The sequence below is a fragment of the Tarenaya hassleriana genome, unplaced genomic scaffold (genome assembly GCF_000463585.1).
Source record: "Tarenaya hassleriana unplaced genomic scaffold, ASM46358v1 Cleome34, whole genome shotgun sequence".
Lineage (NCBI taxonomy): Eukaryota > Viridiplantae > Streptophyta > Magnoliopsida > Brassicales > Cleomaceae > Tarenaya > Tarenaya hassleriana.
This window is the reverse complement of record NW_010966542.1, coordinates 624,732-645,628: the sequence shown is the minus strand read 5'-3', so window position 1 is coordinate 645,628 and position 20,897 is coordinate 624,732. Positions and strand designations below refer to the sequence as shown.

At 39.8% G+C, this 20,897-nt stretch overlaps 6 protein-coding genes and 1 pseudogene across 11 annotated transcripts in view; 3 read left to right on the top strand and 4 right to left on the bottom strand.

The window, feature by feature from the left end:
- LOC104821718 (acyl-CoA-binding domain-containing protein 4) overlaps positions 1 to 794 on the bottom strand; it is a 6,547-nt gene extending 5,753 nt beyond the window's left edge. The window contains exon 1 of the mRNA XM_010552678.2: positions 448 to 794. Coding sequence (XP_010550980.1) covers positions 448 to 606 — 159 coding nt within the window. The 5' untranslated portion in view covers positions 607 to 794. The remainder of the gene's footprint in view (positions 1 to 447) is intronic.
- Positions 795 to 1,138: 344 nt separating this feature from the next.
- LOC104821715 lies at positions 1,139 to 3,099 on the top strand (annotated as a pseudogene).
- A 27-nt stretch (positions 3,100 to 3,126) lies between these two features.
- LOC104821717 (cyclin-H1-1-like) lies at positions 3,127 to 6,527 on the bottom strand. Its single transcript, XM_010552677.2, has 13 exons — positions 6,370 to 6,527; positions 5,999 to 6,049; positions 5,850 to 5,928; positions 5,625 to 5,737; positions 5,452 to 5,525; positions 5,089 to 5,209; positions 4,916 to 4,984; positions 4,603 to 4,644; positions 4,330 to 4,410; positions 3,899 to 3,957; positions 3,634 to 3,718; positions 3,314 to 3,402; positions 3,127 to 3,216 (listed from the first exon to the last, which is right to left on the bottom strand). Exons 1-13 carry the CDS (start codon positions 6,427 to 6,429, stop codon positions 3,144 to 3,146), a joined length of 996 nt encoding a protein of 331 aa, XP_010550979.1. The 5' UTR covers positions 6,430 to 6,527; the 3' UTR covers positions 3,127 to 3,143.
- Positions 6,528 to 6,851: 324 nt separating this feature from the next.
- On the bottom strand, positions 6,852 to 14,218 carry LOC104821714 (protein ALWAYS EARLY 2-like). Of its 3 annotated transcripts, none has more exons than XM_010552675.1 (19): positions 14,034 to 14,218; positions 13,082 to 13,277; positions 12,699 to 12,797; positions 12,551 to 12,616; positions 12,303 to 12,380; positions 11,848 to 12,010; positions 11,311 to 11,555; positions 10,850 to 11,207; positions 10,556 to 10,627; positions 10,115 to 10,386; positions 9,964 to 10,020; positions 9,449 to 9,736; positions 9,171 to 9,349; positions 8,803 to 9,085; positions 8,405 to 8,581; positions 8,144 to 8,305; positions 7,876 to 7,953; positions 7,505 to 7,786; positions 6,852 to 7,240 (listed from the first exon to the last, which is right to left on the bottom strand). In XM_010552675.1, the coding sequence occupies exons 2-19, from the start codon at positions 13,178 to 13,180 to the stop codon at positions 7,076 to 7,078; spliced, it is 3,123 nt and encodes a 1,040-aa protein (XP_010550977.1). In that variant the 5' UTR covers positions 13,181 to 13,277; positions 14,034 to 14,218; the 3' UTR covers positions 6,852 to 7,075. The 3 variants fall into 3 exon arrangements, with proteins under 3 accessions (XP_010550977.1, XP_010550978.1, XP_019059007.1); XM_010552676.1 differs by having other exon boundaries at positions 12,699 to 12,794; XM_019203462.1 differs by having other exon boundaries at positions 13,082 to 13,268.
- Positions 14,219 to 15,207: 989 nt separating this feature from the next.
- Positions 15,208 to 17,352, top strand: LOC104821712 (pentatricopeptide repeat-containing protein At3g05340). The gene has a single exon (XM_010552673.2). It carries the CDS (start codon positions 15,295 to 15,297, stop codon positions 17,260 to 17,262), a length of 1,968 nt encoding a protein of 655 aa, XP_010550975.1. The 5' UTR covers positions 15,208 to 15,294; the 3' UTR covers positions 17,263 to 17,352.
- Positions 17,353 to 17,505: 153 nt separating this feature from the next.
- LOC104821713 lies at positions 17,506 to 19,324 on the top strand. Its single transcript, XM_010552674.1, has 7 exons — positions 17,506 to 17,778; positions 17,998 to 18,078; positions 18,247 to 18,284; positions 18,448 to 18,527; positions 18,657 to 18,737; positions 18,829 to 18,940; positions 19,019 to 19,324. Exons 1-7 carry the CDS (start codon positions 17,560 to 17,562, stop codon positions 19,161 to 19,163), a joined length of 756 nt encoding a protein of 251 aa, XP_010550976.1. The 5' UTR covers positions 17,506 to 17,559; the 3' UTR covers positions 19,164 to 19,324.
- A 102-nt stretch (positions 19,325 to 19,426) lies between these two features.
- Positions 19,427 to 20,897, bottom strand: part of LOC104821711 (mitochondrial Rho GTPase 1-like) — a 5,193-nt gene continuing 3,722 nt past the window's right edge. For 2 of the 4 annotated variants that reach the window (XM_010552672.2, XM_010552669.2), the window contains exons 11-15: positions 20,737 to 20,806; positions 20,535 to 20,647; positions 20,300 to 20,450; positions 20,028 to 20,214; positions 19,427 to 19,916 (exon numbers count right to left, since the gene is read on the bottom strand). In XM_010552672.2, the coding sequence (XP_010550974.1) occupies positions 19,843 to 19,916; positions 20,028 to 20,214; positions 20,300 to 20,450; positions 20,535 to 20,647; positions 20,737 to 20,806 (595 nt within the window). In that variant the 3' untranslated portion in view covers positions 19,427 to 19,842. The remainder of the gene's footprint in view (positions 19,917 to 20,027; positions 20,215 to 20,299; positions 20,451 to 20,534; positions 20,648 to 20,736; positions 20,807 to 20,897) is intronic. The other 2 variants (XM_010552670.2, XM_010552671.2) reach the window with 2 other exon arrangements.

The following is a 20,897-nucleotide window of genomic DNA, read 5'->3' as shown; positions in this document are numbered from 1 at the left end:
CGGTTCATCCTCCATTTGTTCTTGTGCAGTTGAAGGCCAATATTCTGCCATTTTATCAACATTCATATCCATCATCAAGTCACAGCCTAAATGAAGAATCCTCAATCGTTATCATCAAACAAGGCCTCGATTGAATCAACAATCAGCCTCATAAGTAAACATTTAACTGCTCAACAAAATCGTAAATTACGGATCTGCATATACAAATGCCTGAACTCGAATCATTTCTGATAGTCCCCGATAATCCTAATCAGGACAGACAATGACGCCAAGAACAGCTAAGACAGACGAGAAAAGCGCGCCATTTCGGGAATTCAATGACAATTCAACAAAAAGAGCGCAAATCAGCGGAGTAGACAACAAATCCACACAGAAAACCACCAGATCTCGTAAATACGAAACCGCGAGGGAAGCAATGGGGAAGATCAGAAATGGAATATTACCGACCTGTTGATAAAGCGCGTAGAGAAGCAGAGCAGTATCGTTGGCAAATTTCGAGCTGACTTGTTTCGCCGACGAATCAGATCCGTCGAGGCCGACGTAGGACGCGGCGGCGTAGAACCTCTCCGGGTAAGCGAGGCCAGAGCTTGCCCAAGCCATAGCCATTTCTCTCTCCTCTTTCTCTCTCTCTCTCCTCTATCTCCTTGGCCGTGGATTTGATCGGAGATCGACGACGATGACAGATGGAGACGACGGGGGAGTGGATGATTTGAGCGTTTCTCGTTTCTGTTACTGTTAAGGTTCAATCTATTTTTTTTTTGTTTTTTCAGATGCTTAGAAAAAGTATATTTAATTAATTAGAAATGAAATTATGATTTCTGGATGCAGCGTTTATATAGCGGCACGATCAAGGAGACATGTTCTTCGAGTTCTTCCGCGTATAAAACGACGCCATTTTAGGTTCACAAGAAAACGACGCTGTTTTGAGCGGCTCTATTTATGGCCAACATTTGTGTGTGACAATTGTACTAATATAACTCACCATTACATCAATGAAGCTTCGTAGTTTAAATTAGTGCTTCCCCATTTATTTAAATTAATTTTCTTGGTCACTTAAAATGTAATTATCCATAGAATCACGATTTTAGCGTTAGAATATATATATATATAATATACACATACATACTAAGTAGACTTATTATCAGCTTCACTTGTACGGAAGGATCATCTCACCAGCAGTTGTCGGATCTCTTCAAGTGAGATTCAGATAAAACAAAGTCATGAATCTCATCTTCTTCTCCAAGAGAGAAACCGAAGTGGAAAGAACAATAAAAGATCTGTCCCTGTCCTGGTAATGCATTATGTTTCTGTTTCTGTTTTATTGGCATTTTCTCACACTTTCTCAGCAAACCAAACAAGTTCGAGCTCCTTCTCTCATCTCATCCTCTATTACCTTTTTTTTTCCTTTTGTTTTTTTACAGGCCAATACCAGAACCAAGACCATCAGAAAGAAACCAGCTTCAGCTAAGAAGTTCTAGGAATTTAACGATCGAAATGGGTAAATCAAGCTTTCCAAGATGCAGATTGGCTTACAGATGATCCTAGGGTTCCTCGTGTTTGTTGTAAGCCTCTCCTGTCTCTATAGGTTCCATTCATCAGCAGGTTACTTCCCCCACATTCGCTATCACTTTCACATCTACCAGGGATTCGATCTGCAAGCACTGCATAGTCAGGTCAATAAACATTCTTGCAAAGATGGAAAACCTGCAAGAAAAGCTTGATAAGACGGTACAAGAGATGAATAAGAGAGAAGATGCAAGTAGTAAAAGAGAGATCAAGAAGTTTCTGGAAGAGGAGGCGATCCGGCCGTTGTATTCTGCCCACATCGCTCTTAGGCAGACCTGGTTGCCTAAATCCGAGGGAATCAGAAACTCAATGGAAAAGGAAGAGCCACTGATCAATACATTCGCCATGGAAGAGATAAGTGAGTATATTACCCCTAAGGAGAATCGGGTGGAAAAGATTACTAAAATGTTTGGAACAGAGAGAGTACACAACACAAAAGGGCATGCCTGTGTATTGATGAAACAAGAGCTAGAGAAATATATGGTCTACGATATCAGCCGTATTGTGATGATGGAACCTAGCACAGAAGCTGATGCTTAATGGGTGTGGCCTGTTGCCTAGAAGAAGATACTTAACAAGGGCCTCAAACACTTACCAGAACCCTATTCAATGAACGAGTCATTGTGGAAGATTCCCAACGACAGGAACGTGAGGTGGGGAATCTACCGTTGCAGGAACTTTGCCTGTTTGTCAAGCAAGAACCCCTAAAGGGGTCACACGAAATGCATTGGATGTTTTGAGATGGAGAAAGAAAAGGTTAAATGGGTGAGAAATAGTACCTTGCCGAATGATTTCATGATAGATGATGTTTTGGCAGTGAAGCTGGGAGGAGAGATCAGGATGGGACTGGACTACAGCATAGTGACGGGCACACATTTGCAGCAAGAATGAGAGAGAGGGACGATACCATTGTCACAACTGCTTTAAACTTGGGAGCTTCATTCAATGAGATGATCGCGCTGAGAGGTTTGATCCTGCTGTATGTCTCTGTGAACCAGCGGCTACCATTCTTCGACAATACTATGGATCTGATTCACACTGATGCGTTAATGGATTGCTGGATCGATCTCCTTCTGATGGATTTTATCTTGTATGATTGGGATCGAATGCTGAGACCGGGTTGTGGATTGACAGATTCTTCTGCAACAAGATGGATCTTGAGACTATATGTACATGTTCCTGCAGTTCAGGTACAAGAAGCAGAAGTGGGCTATTTCCCCGAAATCAAATGACCAAGTTTATCTCTCTGCATTGCTTGAGAAACCTCCCCAAGCAATCTAATCATGCAAGAACAAGTTCATTGGATATTGTTCTGTACTCAACATAGACACTCTGTTAACATTTACATACAGAAACCAACATAAAAGTTCAGCTGAAATGTTGTACTCAATTAATCAGCTACTCTTTGTTTTTAACTTTGAATACAATGGAGAATGTTTGGTTCTGCTAAGCCCTAATAGTACAGATAAGCAGGAAAATGATGTGAGAATTTCCTGTTAAATAAAAGCCTTCATCAGATCACAACTGACCAGGTTCCAAGGAAGAATTCTATGGTAGAACCTCGGAAGATCAGCCCATCATTGCTCCATTTCTGTATTGTTGGAACTCTTATGGAGTTTGTGCTTTGATTTCTTCTCCCGTTTCTTACTCCTGAAAGTGAACAAGGAGGGAAAAGAGCTGAATTAAGAAAAAAATGTGCTTGGATTAAGGCGGCAGAGTCAAAGTATAAAAGGTAAATATAATGTACTCGTCATGTGAACTATGTCCTAGACAAGATTTTAGCTTCCGGTTGATGTGCTTCATGTCCTTTTCGCTAGGGAATTTATAGCTCTTTGCCTGGAAAAAATTAGCAGGGAATAAGGATTGTGAAAATCAACAGTATGCTGCAAATTCGCAACCAGGCAGATCCATATGTAAGAAGTCGTACTGCCTGGAAATCAAGTTTTGAGTAAAATGTTAATATTCACAATCAAGAACAAAGATAGGCAACGGTAACCAGCATTAAGAAGTGAAAGTGTGAGGTCTATTAATGTTGGGTATGAGAAAACATAGATTGTAAATACATACCAAACTTTCAATTGCATTAAGTACATTCGTGAGCTCTGAAATGGCGTGCCCAGATTTTGGTTGAGAAACAATGTTTTCTAGGTATCTGCAGCAGCAACAGCTGACAGGTAAGTCAAACTTACAACAAACAAAAATTTGCCATCTTGGGAGGCCAGAGGACAAGAGAAAACAGCATTATGTAATGTTATTGTCCAGCTATTGACTCGTTCCCGACATATGCTAATGAAGTGTAACAGAAGAGATGGGACTGTGAAGGGAAATTAACCTGTCAAAGTCAACAGCTCCAACTATTCCGTTTGCCATACGCAAGGCAGCCAATGCCAACTGCAAGACACCCGTGAAACAGTTGAGAAACAAGACACGGTTGCAGTGCTTCTCTTCCTCATAAAAGCAGTTCAAGTTCATGTCACAATAGCATAGATGTAGAAAGAACCAGAAGACAACTGGTAGATGGTGAGGCGTTTTAGGTGTGTTAAATTATATGGCAGAAATTAACACTTGCAGTTTTAGCTTACAGATTACAGTGGCTTAAATCAGTCCAGTTTTCGATCTTAAAATTATATCTTGGGTAACATACACAAGCTCTATGACTGTATCCAACAATAACAAATTTTCTCCCCAATCTCATTGCAAGGTTTCAGTAATTATGTATCTCCATTGTTTGATAAAGCCTAAGAGACAAAAATAAATTATCACATTACCTGGCCAGGGGGAAAGAGGAGGAGCATCTGTGAGCATGATTTTATCAGTTTCTGCTGTTGCAGCTTTAAGAACATCCTACAAATTACTTGTGTGTTATGCTAGTACCAGAAAACAGGACTCCTGAAGTTCATAGCTTGAAGTTATGATCATAAAATAACCCAAATTAGAATCTACCCCTTACAATCTTTAATTCTGTATCAATGCAAAAACATGCCTGAAGTTAGGAATGGCTAAGGAACCATCAAGACAAAGAGAAGTACAGACTACCTTCAGTTTCTGGACTTTATCATCTCTTACTTGGAAAAATGCCTACAAGATCAGACATTGAATTACCCTAGGCGACAGCTCAAAAGTGGAACAGCAACGAAAAGTTACAAATCAATCTAAAGCAAGAAATAGCTTCAAATTCCGATCATGGTTTTCCAAGGCTTTTACTAGATGATACCATCCATAATTTTGTATAAAACAGAACAATTGCATGCTATATTACAGAGAAATCCCATTACACATATGCAAACAGAGGACATTAGCTTTGGCAACAAAGCCCTAGAGAAAAATAACATGAACAAGCCAAGTGTACCTCCATATCATTGACAAAACCTTCAATTGCACGATAAGGTGCATAAACAATTAGATCAAATTCCAAACTCTGCGCATAAAATTTAAAGCAAAATTAAGCTAAGGAAGCTAAACAACATCAGATATAAGATAGATAGAAGCAGGCTGCTAAAAAGGATTTGATCAATATCATACCTGAAGAACAGCCATCTCATACTTGAGAATTATTTGGTGATCTTGTTGAATTCCCTTCCCTATCTCCTCTGCGGAGACATGATTTTCCTCTATTTTACAAGATGCATACACACAAGTTAACCTGCAGGATGAAACAAATCAGCCAGGCTAAATAATCAGAACTTATCAGGGAGAGATTTATTACTGAAAAGGTTTATCAGAAAGAACATAAAATTGTAAAGAAGATACCTAAAACAAGCACTGATAAATAAGAAAAGGCAACATGGTTATTCTTTGTAATTGTTCAAATAACTGCTGGTTCTTGCATGTTTGATCAAATTTAGAACACGAGGCATACAATTTAAGGATTCAGAAGAACCATACATTATTTCTTTTGGATGATGTTGCATGACAGACCATTGCAGGTAAAATCTTTTAAAGTATTGGAGGGCTGTTGCCTGCAAGAGACAGAAAAAACATGCAAATGAGGTTCTAATAATATCCAGTCTTCTATTAACTTCACAATAAATTTCCAAACAGCGAGATATGCAATGCACCTGAATTTTATGAGGAAAGCAAAAGGCACTACACACTTCTTGAAGCTTCGCCTCATAAAAAGCTCTCATGGACTGTTCTTCTTCAACACTCAGAGGCTTTAGCTTCTTGGAAGCTGATAACAAAGCAGCAAACATATTACAGTGTGACTGAACAAATACAAAAGAAAAACATAACAAACAAGGGGGAACAGTGCTTTGCAAAGAGTGATGCCAAAACAAAAAAACCTTGATCTCCTGCATCGACTTTACGTGTAGGGTATAATAGTGATCCACTGGGATCTACTTCAACTTGGGTTGTTCCACACTAGAAATAAGAATAAGTTAGCATCTATAATGGATGCAGACTAGACTGCCATATGAACATAAACACGCACCTTCTCCAGCATTTGCACGGCCCTTCGATTGGAAGCTTTGTATTTCTCTGCCTGCAAATAGGACGCGATAGCTCAGTTGCAGCAACAATAACAACACACGCAATGGTGCCACAACAGTTTCCTGCAACATTCCGCTGAATATTCTCATCGCTCAAACAGAAACAAAACAGCAAAAAGTGCCCCAGAACGCAATCACTATGTGCAATCATAATAGACAGTTCACGAATGCAGACAAGATAGAATCCTCAAATTAAGGAGCCGCCGAAACCAATTCTGCTCAGTTTTTCCCTGGTCACATGATTTTCTCGGTACCCAAACAGAAAAATGCCTTTATAATCCGTACAACGGAGATAGAGATGGAGAACAGGTACCAGAGAATGAGGAGTGAAAATCCACTTGCCACGGTGAGTTGAACTCTGGAAATCCGCCATTACTGAGTCACAGACGAGTTTGCTCGCACCGAGCCCAAGCGATCTGGAGTGATTCCAAATCGAGACTTATGTTTCTGGCTACGAACCCTGTGGCTTAGTTACAGGCGACCAGGGGTATTTATAGCCTTACGAAACCTCTGCCTTAATTGAAAGGTCCCAAATTTTACCGAAGGGCCCCGAAATTAACAAAATTTACAGAAAAGGCCTTAAGCTTTTAAGATTGGAATAAAAGTCCAGGTTCGTAAAATTCCTCTAGTACCAATGTGTAAACGAATATTAGTTGAAAGTTGAAACCATTCAAAATGCAAATATATAAACCTGCCACAATGGATGGCAGTTGAAGTAATCTGAAACATTGGTCGGAAAGAAGACAACCACAGGATTAGAGCTAAGTTGCTGAAGTTAGATTATATAATAAAAAAGAGCTTAAAGAGGCAGTTTTGCCAGAAAGCAATGTTCACTGAATCTGGCATTCAAGCAGTTTTAACTATGAAGCCGGCAGACATGAGGAAAGGAAAGGTATCATCATATCATATTATCTGGTAACATCATCTACTCAGGTCATCATCAACAGAGAGACCGAATAAGCAACCTAAGAAAGAAGAAGAAGAAGAAGAAGAATGGAGGGAGGGATACTGTTCTGTCTTTAAGTCGGTACAAGGGCAAGAATCTGAGTCTTGATACGACCCATGCACGTCTGGATTTCTCGGTAGATGGGCAGGTTCTGAGGGCATCTCGGATGCAAGCTCATGACTGCAGTGTCTATTAGCTGAGCCACGTCGGCTGGAGGATACTGTCTCTCCGTGCACATCTGCGTATCAACGGGGAAACAAAAGTTCGATATTAGCCGTCAGGATAGGTGGGTTATGAACCCTTTTTCTGTCGGTTCACATTCTCGGTTAGTAAACTAATCTGAGACATGTTTGAATCCTGAAATAGATGATCCTCTTGGTCTGGATAATGGCATTTGGTACAGACAGATTCAAACTTTCAATACCCAGAACCAGAAAGCTCTGATTTGATGTACTGGATTATGTAAAATAGGTTTTCCGTACTGAATTATCTTCAAGATTACCTGAATCATGAGCCAAGTGGCAACGCAGGAGGAGATGAGCTCAGAAGGCATTTGCCCCTCGTTTTTCCCTGAACCGTCCTGTGAGATGGAACCATTAACCAGTGACTCTAATGCATCAGAGGGAGACTGGCTGAGATGATGATCCAAGCTGCCATTGGCATGCTCTTGATGCTTGACACCAGGGACCATAGAGCTGTGTAGTGGCAGATGTTTGCCTATGGAGTCTATAGCCTCCTGGATCTTTTTACTCGCATCTTCCCCTTCCTTCACAGAAGATGCAGCCTACAAACACATAGAAACACTCAGCCTCAGCAAAATAGGTATCGTGTTGGTGTGTGAATACAGGAAACTGGCAGAAATATAACTGATACCTTAATAGCTGCATCTACCATTGCTTGAGCTCTTGACTTTGAACCCTTGACAATTTCGAGCATTTCTGGCTCTATTTCCTGTAATATGTTAAATGACAATCAGATTGCAACAGGTCCAGGTGTTGATTCACTTTTCTGGGCCACGACCATGAAAGCCTATACTTGGAAATGATCCAACAAAAGTCGGCTTCCATTGCTAATGGATGCTTAAAAGGTCCATTGCCTTGTACCCATTTGGTTTTTTGGAAAACTTTTAAGAGTCATTTACCTTTTCATTTAGAGAACGCTGCACTGCCAGAGCTCGTTGAATCTCAACTTCTCTAGCTTTACTAAAGGTTGTAATAAAAGGGTGATTGTTGGTGGCCTGCTGTGGACTAGTAGTGTTGGTTGCCAAAATCTTAGCTTGTAAAATCGGTCCATTTGTGTCACCCTGTGGAGCATTCAGCGTTCACCACCAAAAAAACGTTTACCCAAATTGCATAGGAAAAACAACAAAGAATAAGATCAAAGACTCAACATATTTCTTCACCTGTTTCATGTATAAGCTAGCATTTTCAAGCACACTCGAAGGGAATATTACAGACCCTTCAAAATTTGGATGTCTGTTTAGATGTGCTTCTTTGCTTATTGCCATGCACATGTCAATTTGCCTCCTCAGACCTTCAGGCATGTACTCTAATGGATTCAAAGGCATGCAATCAATGTCCTGTCAAAATAAACTTTTGTTATATCATGAGACATATACATATAGTGGAAAACAATCAAAGACCCTAAAGCCATATCTCAGTTTCTGAAAATAATTTGGGTGTCATCATCCGTTAAAGGATTATCTACAGCGGACTTAACTGTGTGAATATAAGTACAATTGATATATATATATATATATCTCACAGAAATTACGGAATGGGAATGTAGCCTGAAATTTACCTTAACAAACTCAACCCCCAAGTCATCACGATCAAACAGAACGCTGCACTTGTTATGATCCACAGTGAGAATTTTCCCATCATGAATTTCTCGCGTTTTAGGATGGATAGCAATAACTTTATTCCCAACCGATAAAGGCCGAGCCAAATCAGTCGGAAGTCCTTCCCTAGCACCTGCCCGGAGTTCTGTGTAATGCTTTCTCACAGATTCACGGTATTGTTTGAGTTTATCCCTTTCCTCCTGTAAGAATCTCTCAGAGAATCTCCTAGGTCTACCAAGCGAACTGCAAATAAAGGATGATCAATTAAAGTCTTTCCATTTCCAGAGTACATTCCATAAAACAAATACATCACGGAGGTGAAAAAAACCTCTTGATGACACTCCATTCAAGACGAGTAAGTCTGGGAACATGGCCAAGTCCAACATGATTTAAGTAATCAACGAACTCCATCTTTGCAAACCATGGATAGTCAATAGCACTATAGAACCATTCAAATATGCACCTCCTACGTGCCAAGGGATATGATAGACATGATGAAAGCTTCTCCTGAATACATAGAATAAACAAAAAATAAATAAACCAGATATTGAAAACACGTGTATATCTTCTATTGTCCCTGAAAGAGATTAAAGCGAGAGACTTCACCTTCAATAATTCATGTTCTAAAAGAGATTCATTGACATATGAAGCTTTAGGAGTGGTCTCAGAAAATTTAACCCTCTCTTGTAACGTTTTCTTCAGGCCCATCTTGCGTCTGTTCTGAGGTTTCTGCGGTAAACTGGCAGAAGCAGAAACCGGTAAAGTTTTCTTATCGCTAGCTGAAGAAGATTCCTCCAATGTCTTAACAGTTTTCAACTGTTTCGACTGTGCTGGAACTTGAACAGTACGTTTTGTTTTAACCACAGACTTAGCATTCTCATCATGAGCTGATTCCTGCAGCACAATAAATAAACACAAATCACGGGAAATATCAGTAACAACATCCATATTGCACAAGGTAAACAGGTAACGTTTCCAATCGAAGGATAAAATTATATTATTTCAGAGTTTGTCAAGGATCTTAGCAATGAGAGATCTCAGGGATCAACAAGATTAAATCCACATAAAAAATGTAATATAGGATAGGTTAAAAAAAAGATTCCTATATGATCAGCGAATACCTTCATCAATGTGGATTTGTTCTGGTTTGAATCTGTTGGAGGTTCAGCATCTAGCACCTGCAGATTAAACGTAAAGCATAATAGTTAAAAAGATACCTTGAGATATTAACAACGGGAACTAGACAAACTAAGAGAAAGCTCGTTTGCTAACCTTTGGTTTACGCCTTCTTCTCAATGTGCCACTAGGTTGCTGCTGTTGCTTCCCTGCAGGCCCAGCAATACCATCCGCCGATGCTTGCCTCGAGGATTTCGGTTTTCTATATTTAGTATTCTCAACAGCTGAAATCGCATGAAGGACACTTTCTTCTGGTTCCACTTGTTTTGATTTCTCCCCATGATGGCTTGTGGATGTGGCTTCTGGAGTGCTAGACTTCTCATCCATGTCATTTGCGGTCCCTTCTTCTTTTAACTGGGCGGATGATTCTGGATCCATGGAAATTTAGTAAAGCAAAACAAATTAGATGATATATGGATGGTGAGAGAAGCAGGGGCGAATAATAGCAGGCTCTTGGTTTTAGAAAATGTTGCTAAGCCAGAAAGGATAGTTTTATCGCATATTTAGGTAACAGGGTTTATGTCACTTGATCCTCACCCGATTCCATCAGAGCCGCCGGAAGCATTGAAGCTGACAATTCAGCCAATGCTTGTAGAGCATCAAATTCATCTATGCAGCAAAAGTCAAGTAGTAAGTTCCCGATTCAGATATCCTAAACTAGAAATGACAAGAGATGGAAGAAAAAATAAATAAATGGTCAAATGATCAATATGCTAAAACCTCTAAGGCATATGTTTCCAATTTACTTAAAGAAAGTGTCATGTAGGAAGATACTGTTAGACCTTATGAATTGTAACAAAGTTGTCAAACTAACTTATTCTTAGCACTTACCCCCAAATTGAAGCTTCTTATTCCTTTTCTTTGGGCCATGTGGTGAAAATTTCCCCCTTGAGGCCTCAACATCAACTTTTCCTTTCTGTGATTTACTTCTAAGTCCTTCAGTGGCACTGCATGCTTCTCCACTGTCATCAGAATCAATGCCTTTTGCTTCTTCGACTTTTGCTTTTTTCCCGTAGAACTTTTTCCCTCTCCGTAGAACCTCCACTGTGCCAACCCCCTCCATATCCATCAAAGAGGTAGCATCTCTATCAGAGCCTCCCTTCTTACGTTTCCTTTCTCGGTTACCTTCCACCCACTCTTCACACATGGAACTATCACGGAGCTTGGATTGAGCTTCCCTTGCTTGTGACTGGTCAAAAGCAAAAAAAAAAATTGAAAATAATGCATTCAGACATTATTATAAGAAAGAAATGCACATAAATACGCCAAAAATTTTGTAATTATAAAGATACCATTTTCCCCCAGCTCTTAATTGGTGAGCTGTCACTGTGCTCCGTTCTTCTATATGGTGACTCAGAACCTCCCCTTTTTGATGCATCTGTTAATGCTAGTGCTACAAAATGTGCAACATCGTCATTATCGACTGGCTTCCTAGCTCTTTTACTAAGTGGAGTGGACCCTTCTCTATCCTCCCTCCTGTAAGAACTTGGAACAGGAAATCGGGGTGTACGTTTTCCGGTAGCACGACGCTGAGATCCTACATGAGGATAAGGACCAAATCTTACACTACACATTCTTGAAGAATTTTCCTTTTTTTTGTTAGGTACTTGTTATGCCAACACATAACTCCACAAGAGAAACGATAATCTTTTAAGTGCTGGGAACTAAACGATTAAAATCAACAGAACCGTTCATCTGTTCGGTTACCAATGTAAAGATGTTATTAGGAGAAGAACAGTACACTAAGAAATTGTTTTTCTTTTCAGCTCACTTCAAAACAGAGAACAATTTTAAAAGAATGACGAGTTGATGAAATGTGAGCACTTTACCAAAAGCCTGTGCCTGCTTCAAAAAAGATAGGCATCCATCTGCCGATGCAATTGAATGTGGTATATTAGTTTCCTCTCGAGATTCTTTCGTACGCTTGCCCTTCTGATATTTCTTTCGCACTCCAGAAGCAGCATGCCCTTCTCCTTCGCTGTCGCTCCCATCCTACAATAAATATTCTAAGAATGAGATGGAAATAAGACATAACTTTAACAAATATATAGACAGACCCAACCATTTTGACGTTTTTCCATCATTCTCCAGGAAATGTGGAAGCATTCCTAATTTCATTAGTTATACTGTTTATCTACATTCTTAACTTGGTTACTTTTACTTCAACATTCCTACGCAAATTTTAACCAGATAACCATGTTAATATTCTTATTTATTAGCATGCTATCTAACATAAAGTTTATGACTTTAGCATAACCAGCCATAAAAGAAAAACGATTCTCACCATGACACTGTAATGATCAGTCATCATTGCAATGAGACCAGCCACAGATGCAGTTCCCTCAGGCAGGGATAAGTACGCCTGGAGGAAATGAAAAACGAAAAGGATGAACCATATTTAGTTGGATCATGAACTAAGATGTATAGGTGTGACTTGATAAGTGATAAACGTTACCATGAAAACAGAGAATTTTTGCCACACCAAAACTTAATGAAACCAAGCAAAGTCAAACAATGTTATTGCATTCATACCCGATTCATATAGAAAAGGGCTTCCACCATTTCCACAGATCTGTTATTACGCACTGAGGCAGCTACCTAAGCAGTAGCAGGACAAAAAAGGATTAAAAACTCGGATAAGGCATGCGAAAGGGAAGATGCTAAACACTAAACAGTATACCTTCTTCCAGTCTTGCCCATGCTTCCGATAGGCATCATAGAAACGCTCAAGCTCCCCTTTGGTCCACTGAGGTCCCAACTTGTCTGACAATTTCTTCTTCTAGGATGATTAACACATACTTAGCACATTTAATCAACACATATTACCTTCCAACAAAAGAAAGAAAAACTGAAAATGGTTCACTTGTTAATATTATCCCCCTCAAGTGTCCAAGAAGTTCTTTCAACACATTAAACAAGGTATGTAGAGCTGTTATTTCCTCAACACCTGAGGATCTTACGAAAAATATGCAAGAGATGACCCCCAGATGTTTAAATTGCATTGTAGGCTTAGCTTAAGACATGCCAACCATGAGGAGGATAGCATTAAAGACAAATACTCACCCTCTGCTTGCTTTTGCTTGAATTCCAGACATCTTTTTCCGGAGAAGTTTCATTAGAGAAACGTTTGTTCACACTCCTTGACTTCCTACCCGGTGCCATCTGCAGACTTCTCCTTCCAATACTTCAAATGATAACTTCGTCCATACAAATAGTTACAAACAACGATGCAGTTCCAAGAGCCAAGGTCCTGGAAAGTCTACAAAACAAGAGCAGATCAGCAAAATCCGCATTTCCCTGATGATAAATCCGAATTCAATCTAAACAAGAAGAAGAAAAAAAACAGTAGGTCGACTGAAGTCAGAAAAGCTCATAACCATACTCCAAAAATCGCTAAACCCATTCTTGGATCAACAAAAACTCAACTGGAAAGATGAAAAATCTACAACCAATAAATGAAAGGAAAAAAACACGAAAATCCCAGATGGAGATTTCGAATCAACTTCGGGATACAAAATCCCAAAATACCAAAAGAGAAAACCCAGTTCCCCATATCCATATACAATACCCATTATGAACCGACACGAAAACCCTCCACAGAGATGCAGAAGCAACGAGTTCGAAACCAAATTTCGAAGAAAATTTTCAAAAAAAAAAACAAATCTTTAATTGATTTTTACACATAGAAACCCGAGTTTCAAAAATTAAAAACTCACATCACTGAACCATATAACATCAACGAAAAAACAGATGCCACAAATCCCAAAACCAAAATCCCGGAAGAGTTTCAGAAAACCCCAATCGGATGAACTTCAGAAAACCCCAATCAGTTTGAACACAGAAAACCCCAGTTGAAGGGAAAATGAACTAGATTCAAACCATGTCGCTACGACACGAAGAGCTAAATAGCATATTTTCGGGAAAAAATTTGAAGAGACCCGTGAAGATAATTCAAACAAAAAAGACAAACCCTTTCAAAACCCTAATCAAAACGGATCCAAAGAAATTCACTCACCAATTACGCGTCTTCAATAGAATAGATTTCGAACCACATAGAAGAGAAACAGAGCGATCTTAGGAGAGATGGAGAGAGCTGATGCTGGGGGTTCGAAAAGAGAGACACCGATGAGAAATTTGAAAGAGGATTTTAGAGAGAGAAGGGTTTGGAGCATGGAGATAGAAAGAGAAAGAGGAAGAGAGAGAAATGAGAGAGGCGTTGCCGCGAAACTTGAATAAAAGGACGACTTGAGCCAAAGTCATTTCCCCTTTTTTTTTCTTTTGTTTTTTTGTGCGTTCGGAAGCTTGCACTCCTGCTTTAATCACCGTACACGTGGCGTGTTGATTACACGTACGGCTAGATCTCAGTCTCGTATATGGTTTTGTAGGGCTTCGAACAGAAGATTATATTTGAAATTTTCCGAATTAAAAAATAGAATAGATTATAGCCTAGACTATTGGATGGCAAAGATGTGGAATATATATATATACGCATATAATAAAGATTTTCAGAAGAGCAGAAATTATATATAATATACTAATTTCAATTTGATCTGACACCAAAATTTCATATCCTTAAAAACTCACTTACTTCTGAATATGACAGATTTGCTTTGCACACATTAAATAAATAATAATAATAAATAATAATAATAATAATAATAATAATAATAATAATATCTAATTCTTGTTTTCCACTAAGTTTAGTAAAAATATAAAAAAAAAAAGTGATATTAGGGAAGAATATCAGATATATTCGAAATTTTTGGGCAATTTCCGGCCATGGACATTAGGTTTCCGATTTTGGATATTTACATTCGAAACCGATCCAATCTCCAAAAAAAACAGTATTTTTTATTCACAATTTCACAGCATATATATAAATACGCTCTGCACAAGCATGCATGTATACGTATATACGCGAATACGTATACGTATACCTTCAAAACAGATGAGAGAATCTCTTCTCTCTCTAACTATACAGAAGCTAATCCACATCAACTCATCCAAAGCTCCAAACTTTCATATTAGATTAAACTCTCACAAGGTTATACCATTTGCACTGTAATCCTAAACCATCAAAAAACATGGCAAAAAATATTTGATAAATTATGCAGTTTGATAGATAGAAAATATTTATTTCAATTTTGACCCCTTCTCATTTAGCAAATTACACAAAAGCCGCACACTTTTCTCCGATTCCGCTCTGATAGATTCTGGAGCATTTTTCCCTCCCACTTCGCCTCGAAGAATCTGTTCAAAGTTTGGAACTTTGGTGGATGGAATCCAAATGGGTGATTCAGAAGCTGACCTCTCGCCTTCCTTCCTGCTTCTCAACTGTGTTTTCCCCTTCGAAACCCTTAACCGGGCAAAGCCCATGTGACCAAATCTCGACTTTTGTCTTCAACCATGTCGATGTGAGCCTTCTGTTGTCAATCTGTGGGAGAGAAGGCTGGTTTCCTCACCTGGGTCCTAGTTTCCATGCCTCCATCGTAAAAAACTCGAAATTTTTCGAGCCTGGAGATGCCGATTGCGGTCGAAACGCCCTCGTCGTTTGGAACTCTTTGCTTTCGCTCTATGCAAAACGTGGGAAGTCAGATGATGCGGTCAAGTTGTTTGATGAAATGCCCATGAGAGATACTGTCTCATGGAATACGATGCTTCATGGGTTTCTTAGGAATGGAGGGATTGATTCTGGTGTTGGATTGTTCAAAAGAATGCTCGATTCGGGGTTCAATGGTTTTGATCAAGCAACCTTGACAACGGTTCTATCGGTTTGTGATAGACAGGAACTCTGTTCGGTGACCAAGATATTTCATGCTTTGGCAATTTTGAGTGGATACGAGACGGAAACTACAGTAGGCAATGCATTGATCACGTCGTATTTCAAATGCAGATGTCCCGATTCAGGGACTCGGGTATTTGATGAGATGGTAGGAAGAAATGTAGTCACTTGGACAGCCGTGATTTCGGGTCTGGCACAAACAGAGATGCATGAGGAAAGTCTAAGATTGTTTAACTTGATGCGCAGCGGAATAGTTGATCCAAATTCTGTTACGTATTTGAGTTCACTAGTGGCTTGTTCAGGTTTGCAAGGGAAGAAGGAAGGGCGACAAATTCATGCCCTTTTGTCGAAACTTGGTATTGAATCAGATTTGTCTATCGAGAGTGCGTTAATGGATATGTACTCCAAATGCGGAAGTATCGAAGATGCTTGGAAGATTTTTGAGTCTGGAGAAGAACACGATGAGGTTTCCATGACTGTGATATTAGTCGGGTTAGCACAAAATGGGTTTGGGGAGGAAGCTATACAGTTCTTCATGAGAATGTTACAAGCGGATATAGACATTGATGCGAATGTAGTTTCAGCTGTCCTTGGAGTTTCATTTGTAGATACTTCTCTGGCCTTAGGCAAACAGCTGCATGCCCTAGTTATAAAACGAAGCTTCTCTAATAACCCATTTGTGAACAATGGACTTATTAACTTATACTCAAAGTGTGGAGAACTGAACGATTCAATCCATGTCTTCAATAGAATGCCAGAAAGAAATTCTGTTTCTTGGAACTCCATGATCGCAGCATTTGCCCGCCATGGACAAGGGATACCTGCCTTGAAATTGTACGAAGAAATGACATTGCAGCGTGTGAAGCCTACTGATGTCACCTTTCTGTCACTGCTTCATGCCTGTAGCCATGTCGGGTTGGTTGAAAGAGGCATGGAACTCTTGAACACGATGAAAGATATTCATGGAATCAACCCTAGGACAGAACATTACGCTTGTGTTGTTGATATGTTGGGAAGAGCCGGTTTTCTACGAGAAGCAAAGGGCTTTATAGAGGCAATGAACACAAAATCTGACTCTCTTGTTTGGCAGGCACTCCTCGGAGCTTGTAGCTTCCATGGTGAGACAGAAATAGGGAAATACGCAGCTGAACAGTTGATTCTCACAGCACCTGATAATAGCTCAGCTGCTTATATTCTGATGGCAAACATTTACTCATCGAGAGGAAAATGGAGAGAGAGGGCAAGGATGATTAAGAGAATGAAACAAGTGGGAGTGGCTAAAGAAACAGGCATCAGTTGGATTGAGATCGACAAGAAAGTACACAGCTTTGTTGTCGTTGACAAATTGCATCCACAAGTGCTGGATATATATCAAGTTCTGTCTGAATTGTTTCCTGCCATGGTAGATGAAGGCTATAGACCTGATAACAGGTTCCTTCTGTATTACTCGGAGGAAGGCTAAAACTGCATAGCCGTTCGGTTCCTTGATGCCTTCTCTCAACATGTTCACATCAATGGAAATCCATAGAATCCAGAAGGGGTGTGACATCTGGCTTTGAATTTACCCTTCGTGATGTGATGGGGAACCTCGTTGGTGATAGTTTGGATGGAACTTGCTTAGATCCTCTGTTTGACTCGGAGGCTTTATCTGACATAAAGACATCGTCTTTACGCATAATATCTGGTGATTAGTTAACGAGACAGAGAGAGAGAGAGAGAGAGAGAGAGAGAGAGAGAGAGAGAGAGAGAGAGAGAGAGAATGGCGTGTCTCTGTCTCTATGGGTCAGTTCCGAGAATTATTCCGATTCATAAAGCCATTTTCTTTTCTAACTCAAGAAGCTCTTCTTCCCGGCGATTCACACCCTGTTGCAGAGAGAGCACAAGAGACGATCCTCTCTCAAGCTCTTCGCCGTACGCTGTACTGGGAGTAGAACCCAGTTGCTCATTTTCCGAACTGAAAGCAGCTTTTCGCGCCAAAGTAAGCATGTTTAGGAGCAAAATTTGATTTTTTTTCCTCGACAAAGTAAATCAACTTGATTGTATTGGAAATGGGTTGCAATTTCTCTTTAATCAAAATAAATTTGCGATTTTTCTGCCACCGAATGGGAAGCTATGGTGGAGAATTCTTCTTCATGGTTGCCAGAGTTTTGGGTTAAGAGTATGTCTCTGTTTTTGTTGGTTAATGTGTGATGTGAAGGTGAAACAGTATCATCCTGATGTGAACAGAGATGGAAGCAACTCCGACATTATGATCCGTCAGATTATCAAAGCTTATGAGGTAAATTTTCAAGTTCTGTTTTTATTTCCATTTTGTTTCAGCTTCTTTCCACTGTGTTCCCACAGGGTCGGATCTCGTTAATAGACCTTACTTTCTGGAAATTCTGAACTTTCACATAAAAATAGGTTTGAATGATCATCACTGATAAACTAATCTTATCTGTTGCAGATGTTAACGAACTATAGCCGGTCAGAGATCATTGAGAGGTATATTATCACTATCTCAGCAAAGCTTAGTGGTACAAAATTTTATCGAAGCAAAACGGGGAGCCTTGTCTATTTCCTTGTTCCATGTTGTTTGGTTCTCTTCCTTCCAAGAATTCTCTTCTTCTTCTTCACTGTTTCTCTCATTATACTTCACATTTGGCAGTGAATGCCTAGACCCATTTGACCAACCAGAGTGCGAGGCTTTTCATGTGTTCGTGAATGAACTCCTCTGCTTAGGAAGAGGTCTCCCTCATAAGTTTCTCCATTCGCTTTGCTTCATATCTGAAATGTCTGTGAAGTTTCTTTCAGTGTTGATTCTCTTGACAGCTTTCTCTCATGACCCAGCTGAATTTTCTTGAAACCAAACTGTAGGATGCCCCTACTCGTGTGTTAAAACGGCCCCTCATGCCTTTTCCTATGCTTCAACCGGAACTGCCCGAGCTATGTCTCAAGGTGCTCCCCCCTAAAGTTTTGTCCTTTCATGGCCGACTTCAATTCTTTTCTGCACCTTCCTTTGTTACTAGTTTCTGTATGATATAACCAGGGCATGTTGAAGAAGACTGCAGTGTTCAAACTGCAGTTGGTCAGTGCCCGAGGAATTGCATACATTACGTTACACCCTCGCAAAGAATTATCCTTGAGGAGCTACTAGACAGGTTAGCAAGCGTTATCTGAATCATCTTATGCTTGCAGATGCTGAATTTAGAGAGTGTGCATTCTTTCCCAATTCGCAGTGTCTTGGACAAGCCTTACGACTGTTCGGCCGAGGCAGAGTTGCTTTATAATCTCATTGTCAAAGCTCGGTTTGAGAATAATCGTTATCAGAAGCCAAAGAAACGACGAGCTGAATCTTCAAGCAAACATGTAGACTGGTTCTAATCTTTAAGTCTCTCTTTCTCAACGCAGAATTTGAACCAAATTCTACAAAGGGGCTTTCTAGTGGCAGTTTTGGTTGGAAGTTGAACCTCTGGCCATATATGTTTGATTTTTTTCTTGTTTGTTCCGTTTTTCTTCATATTGGTAATTCACAAAGTTCCTTCGATTATTTCTATTTAGATGGGATAATGACTTTAAAACACAACAACAACAACAACAACAACAAGACACCCAGTTCTTACATAAATAGCTTTACAAGTAAAACATGAAATGAAAACTAAGCTCGATCTCTCTATTATTCTGCCATGGCAAATCACAGAGGGAATGGAAGTCTCAATGGCTAGATTCCAACTTTTTTTTCATTGGACAAGAAAAAAAAAACAGTAGCTGCACAACTTTAACAAATAAATGCCAATATCCTCCTGTCTCTCTAGGGTTTAAAAAAATATATATATATATATTTCTACAAAACCTCTTCCATCCCATTCCATGCACCTCGAGGAGATCCCCCCATTTCCATCAGATTAACACTGCCCCTAGAGATCAAGTTTAAAAGAATATCTGTTGTTTCAGCAAAAAGAAAAAACACAACTCAGGACAATGAAGTCGATATCTTTTCTCAGGTCTTTCATGTTGTGGGTAAGCAGTGTCTTCTTACATTTTTAATCTTTAGTTCCATTCATCAGCTCGAACCATTCCTTCTGGCTGCATAGACACGGTAAGCAGCCAGCCCGACAATGGCAACAGCAGCTCCAACTGTGTAAGAATGGTCCAAAAAAAGAGATGGTTAAGAAAGATGGGGGGGAGAGAGAGAGTCACTCTGTTCAGAATTTGCAGAAAATGGGAGGGAAGAGAGAAGAACAAAACCTGAAACCACCATTAGAGAGCAGTTGATGAGCTTATTGTAGTGTTTTCGGCTTTTCCTAGCTTCAGTCTCCGGAATACTCAAATGGGGATGTTCTGCTGCTTCTAATATCTTCCGGAATACATTACCAAAATCTCCCAATTTCGAGCTTATGGGTATTGGAGCCTCCATTCCCATATCTTGTGTAACCTGTTGCAGAGTAAAATCACATAATAAAGCCTTAAAATTTGGTTTGTGGCTTCAAGTATAAAAGAGAATATGAACAGCAGTATACCCTGGTGGATTCTTGTATCGCCATTGGGAACGAATCAAGATCATCTTTAGCAGCAACCATTAGGCATGGGACCTCAAAGCCGGTGTCCTCCCCATGTCTCGCTACTTCCACAAGCATCCCAGTTGCTCTCTTATACGATACCTCATCAGAACTGTTGTGAAAAGGACGATAATTGTATGTATATATGGTCAGATGGTTTAAGGCACATCAATTGTCTAAAAAGTGACGAGAATACCTGTCATACACAAAGACTGCTATATCACACACAGCCAATGACTCTTTGGCTGAAAGCAGTCCTTTAACTCCATCTTCCAGGATTTCCCTCAGCACGAGCGTTTTCTTTGCACCCTGCTCTCCATATGCAATAAATATAGTAGTGAGTCTACAGTTTCAATGATGTAGAAAAGATACAAACTGCTTAAGCATTTCCCACTCACCCGAGACTCATCAACCACATTTACTGCATAGCGGTCATCAGTAGTTGATCCATTATTGTCAGCATACAACCTAGATGATACAGAAACACCAAAAGATTACATAAACATGTCTGTAATTCTGACAAATAGATAGGGAACCTTCCCCCCCCCCCCTTTTGATT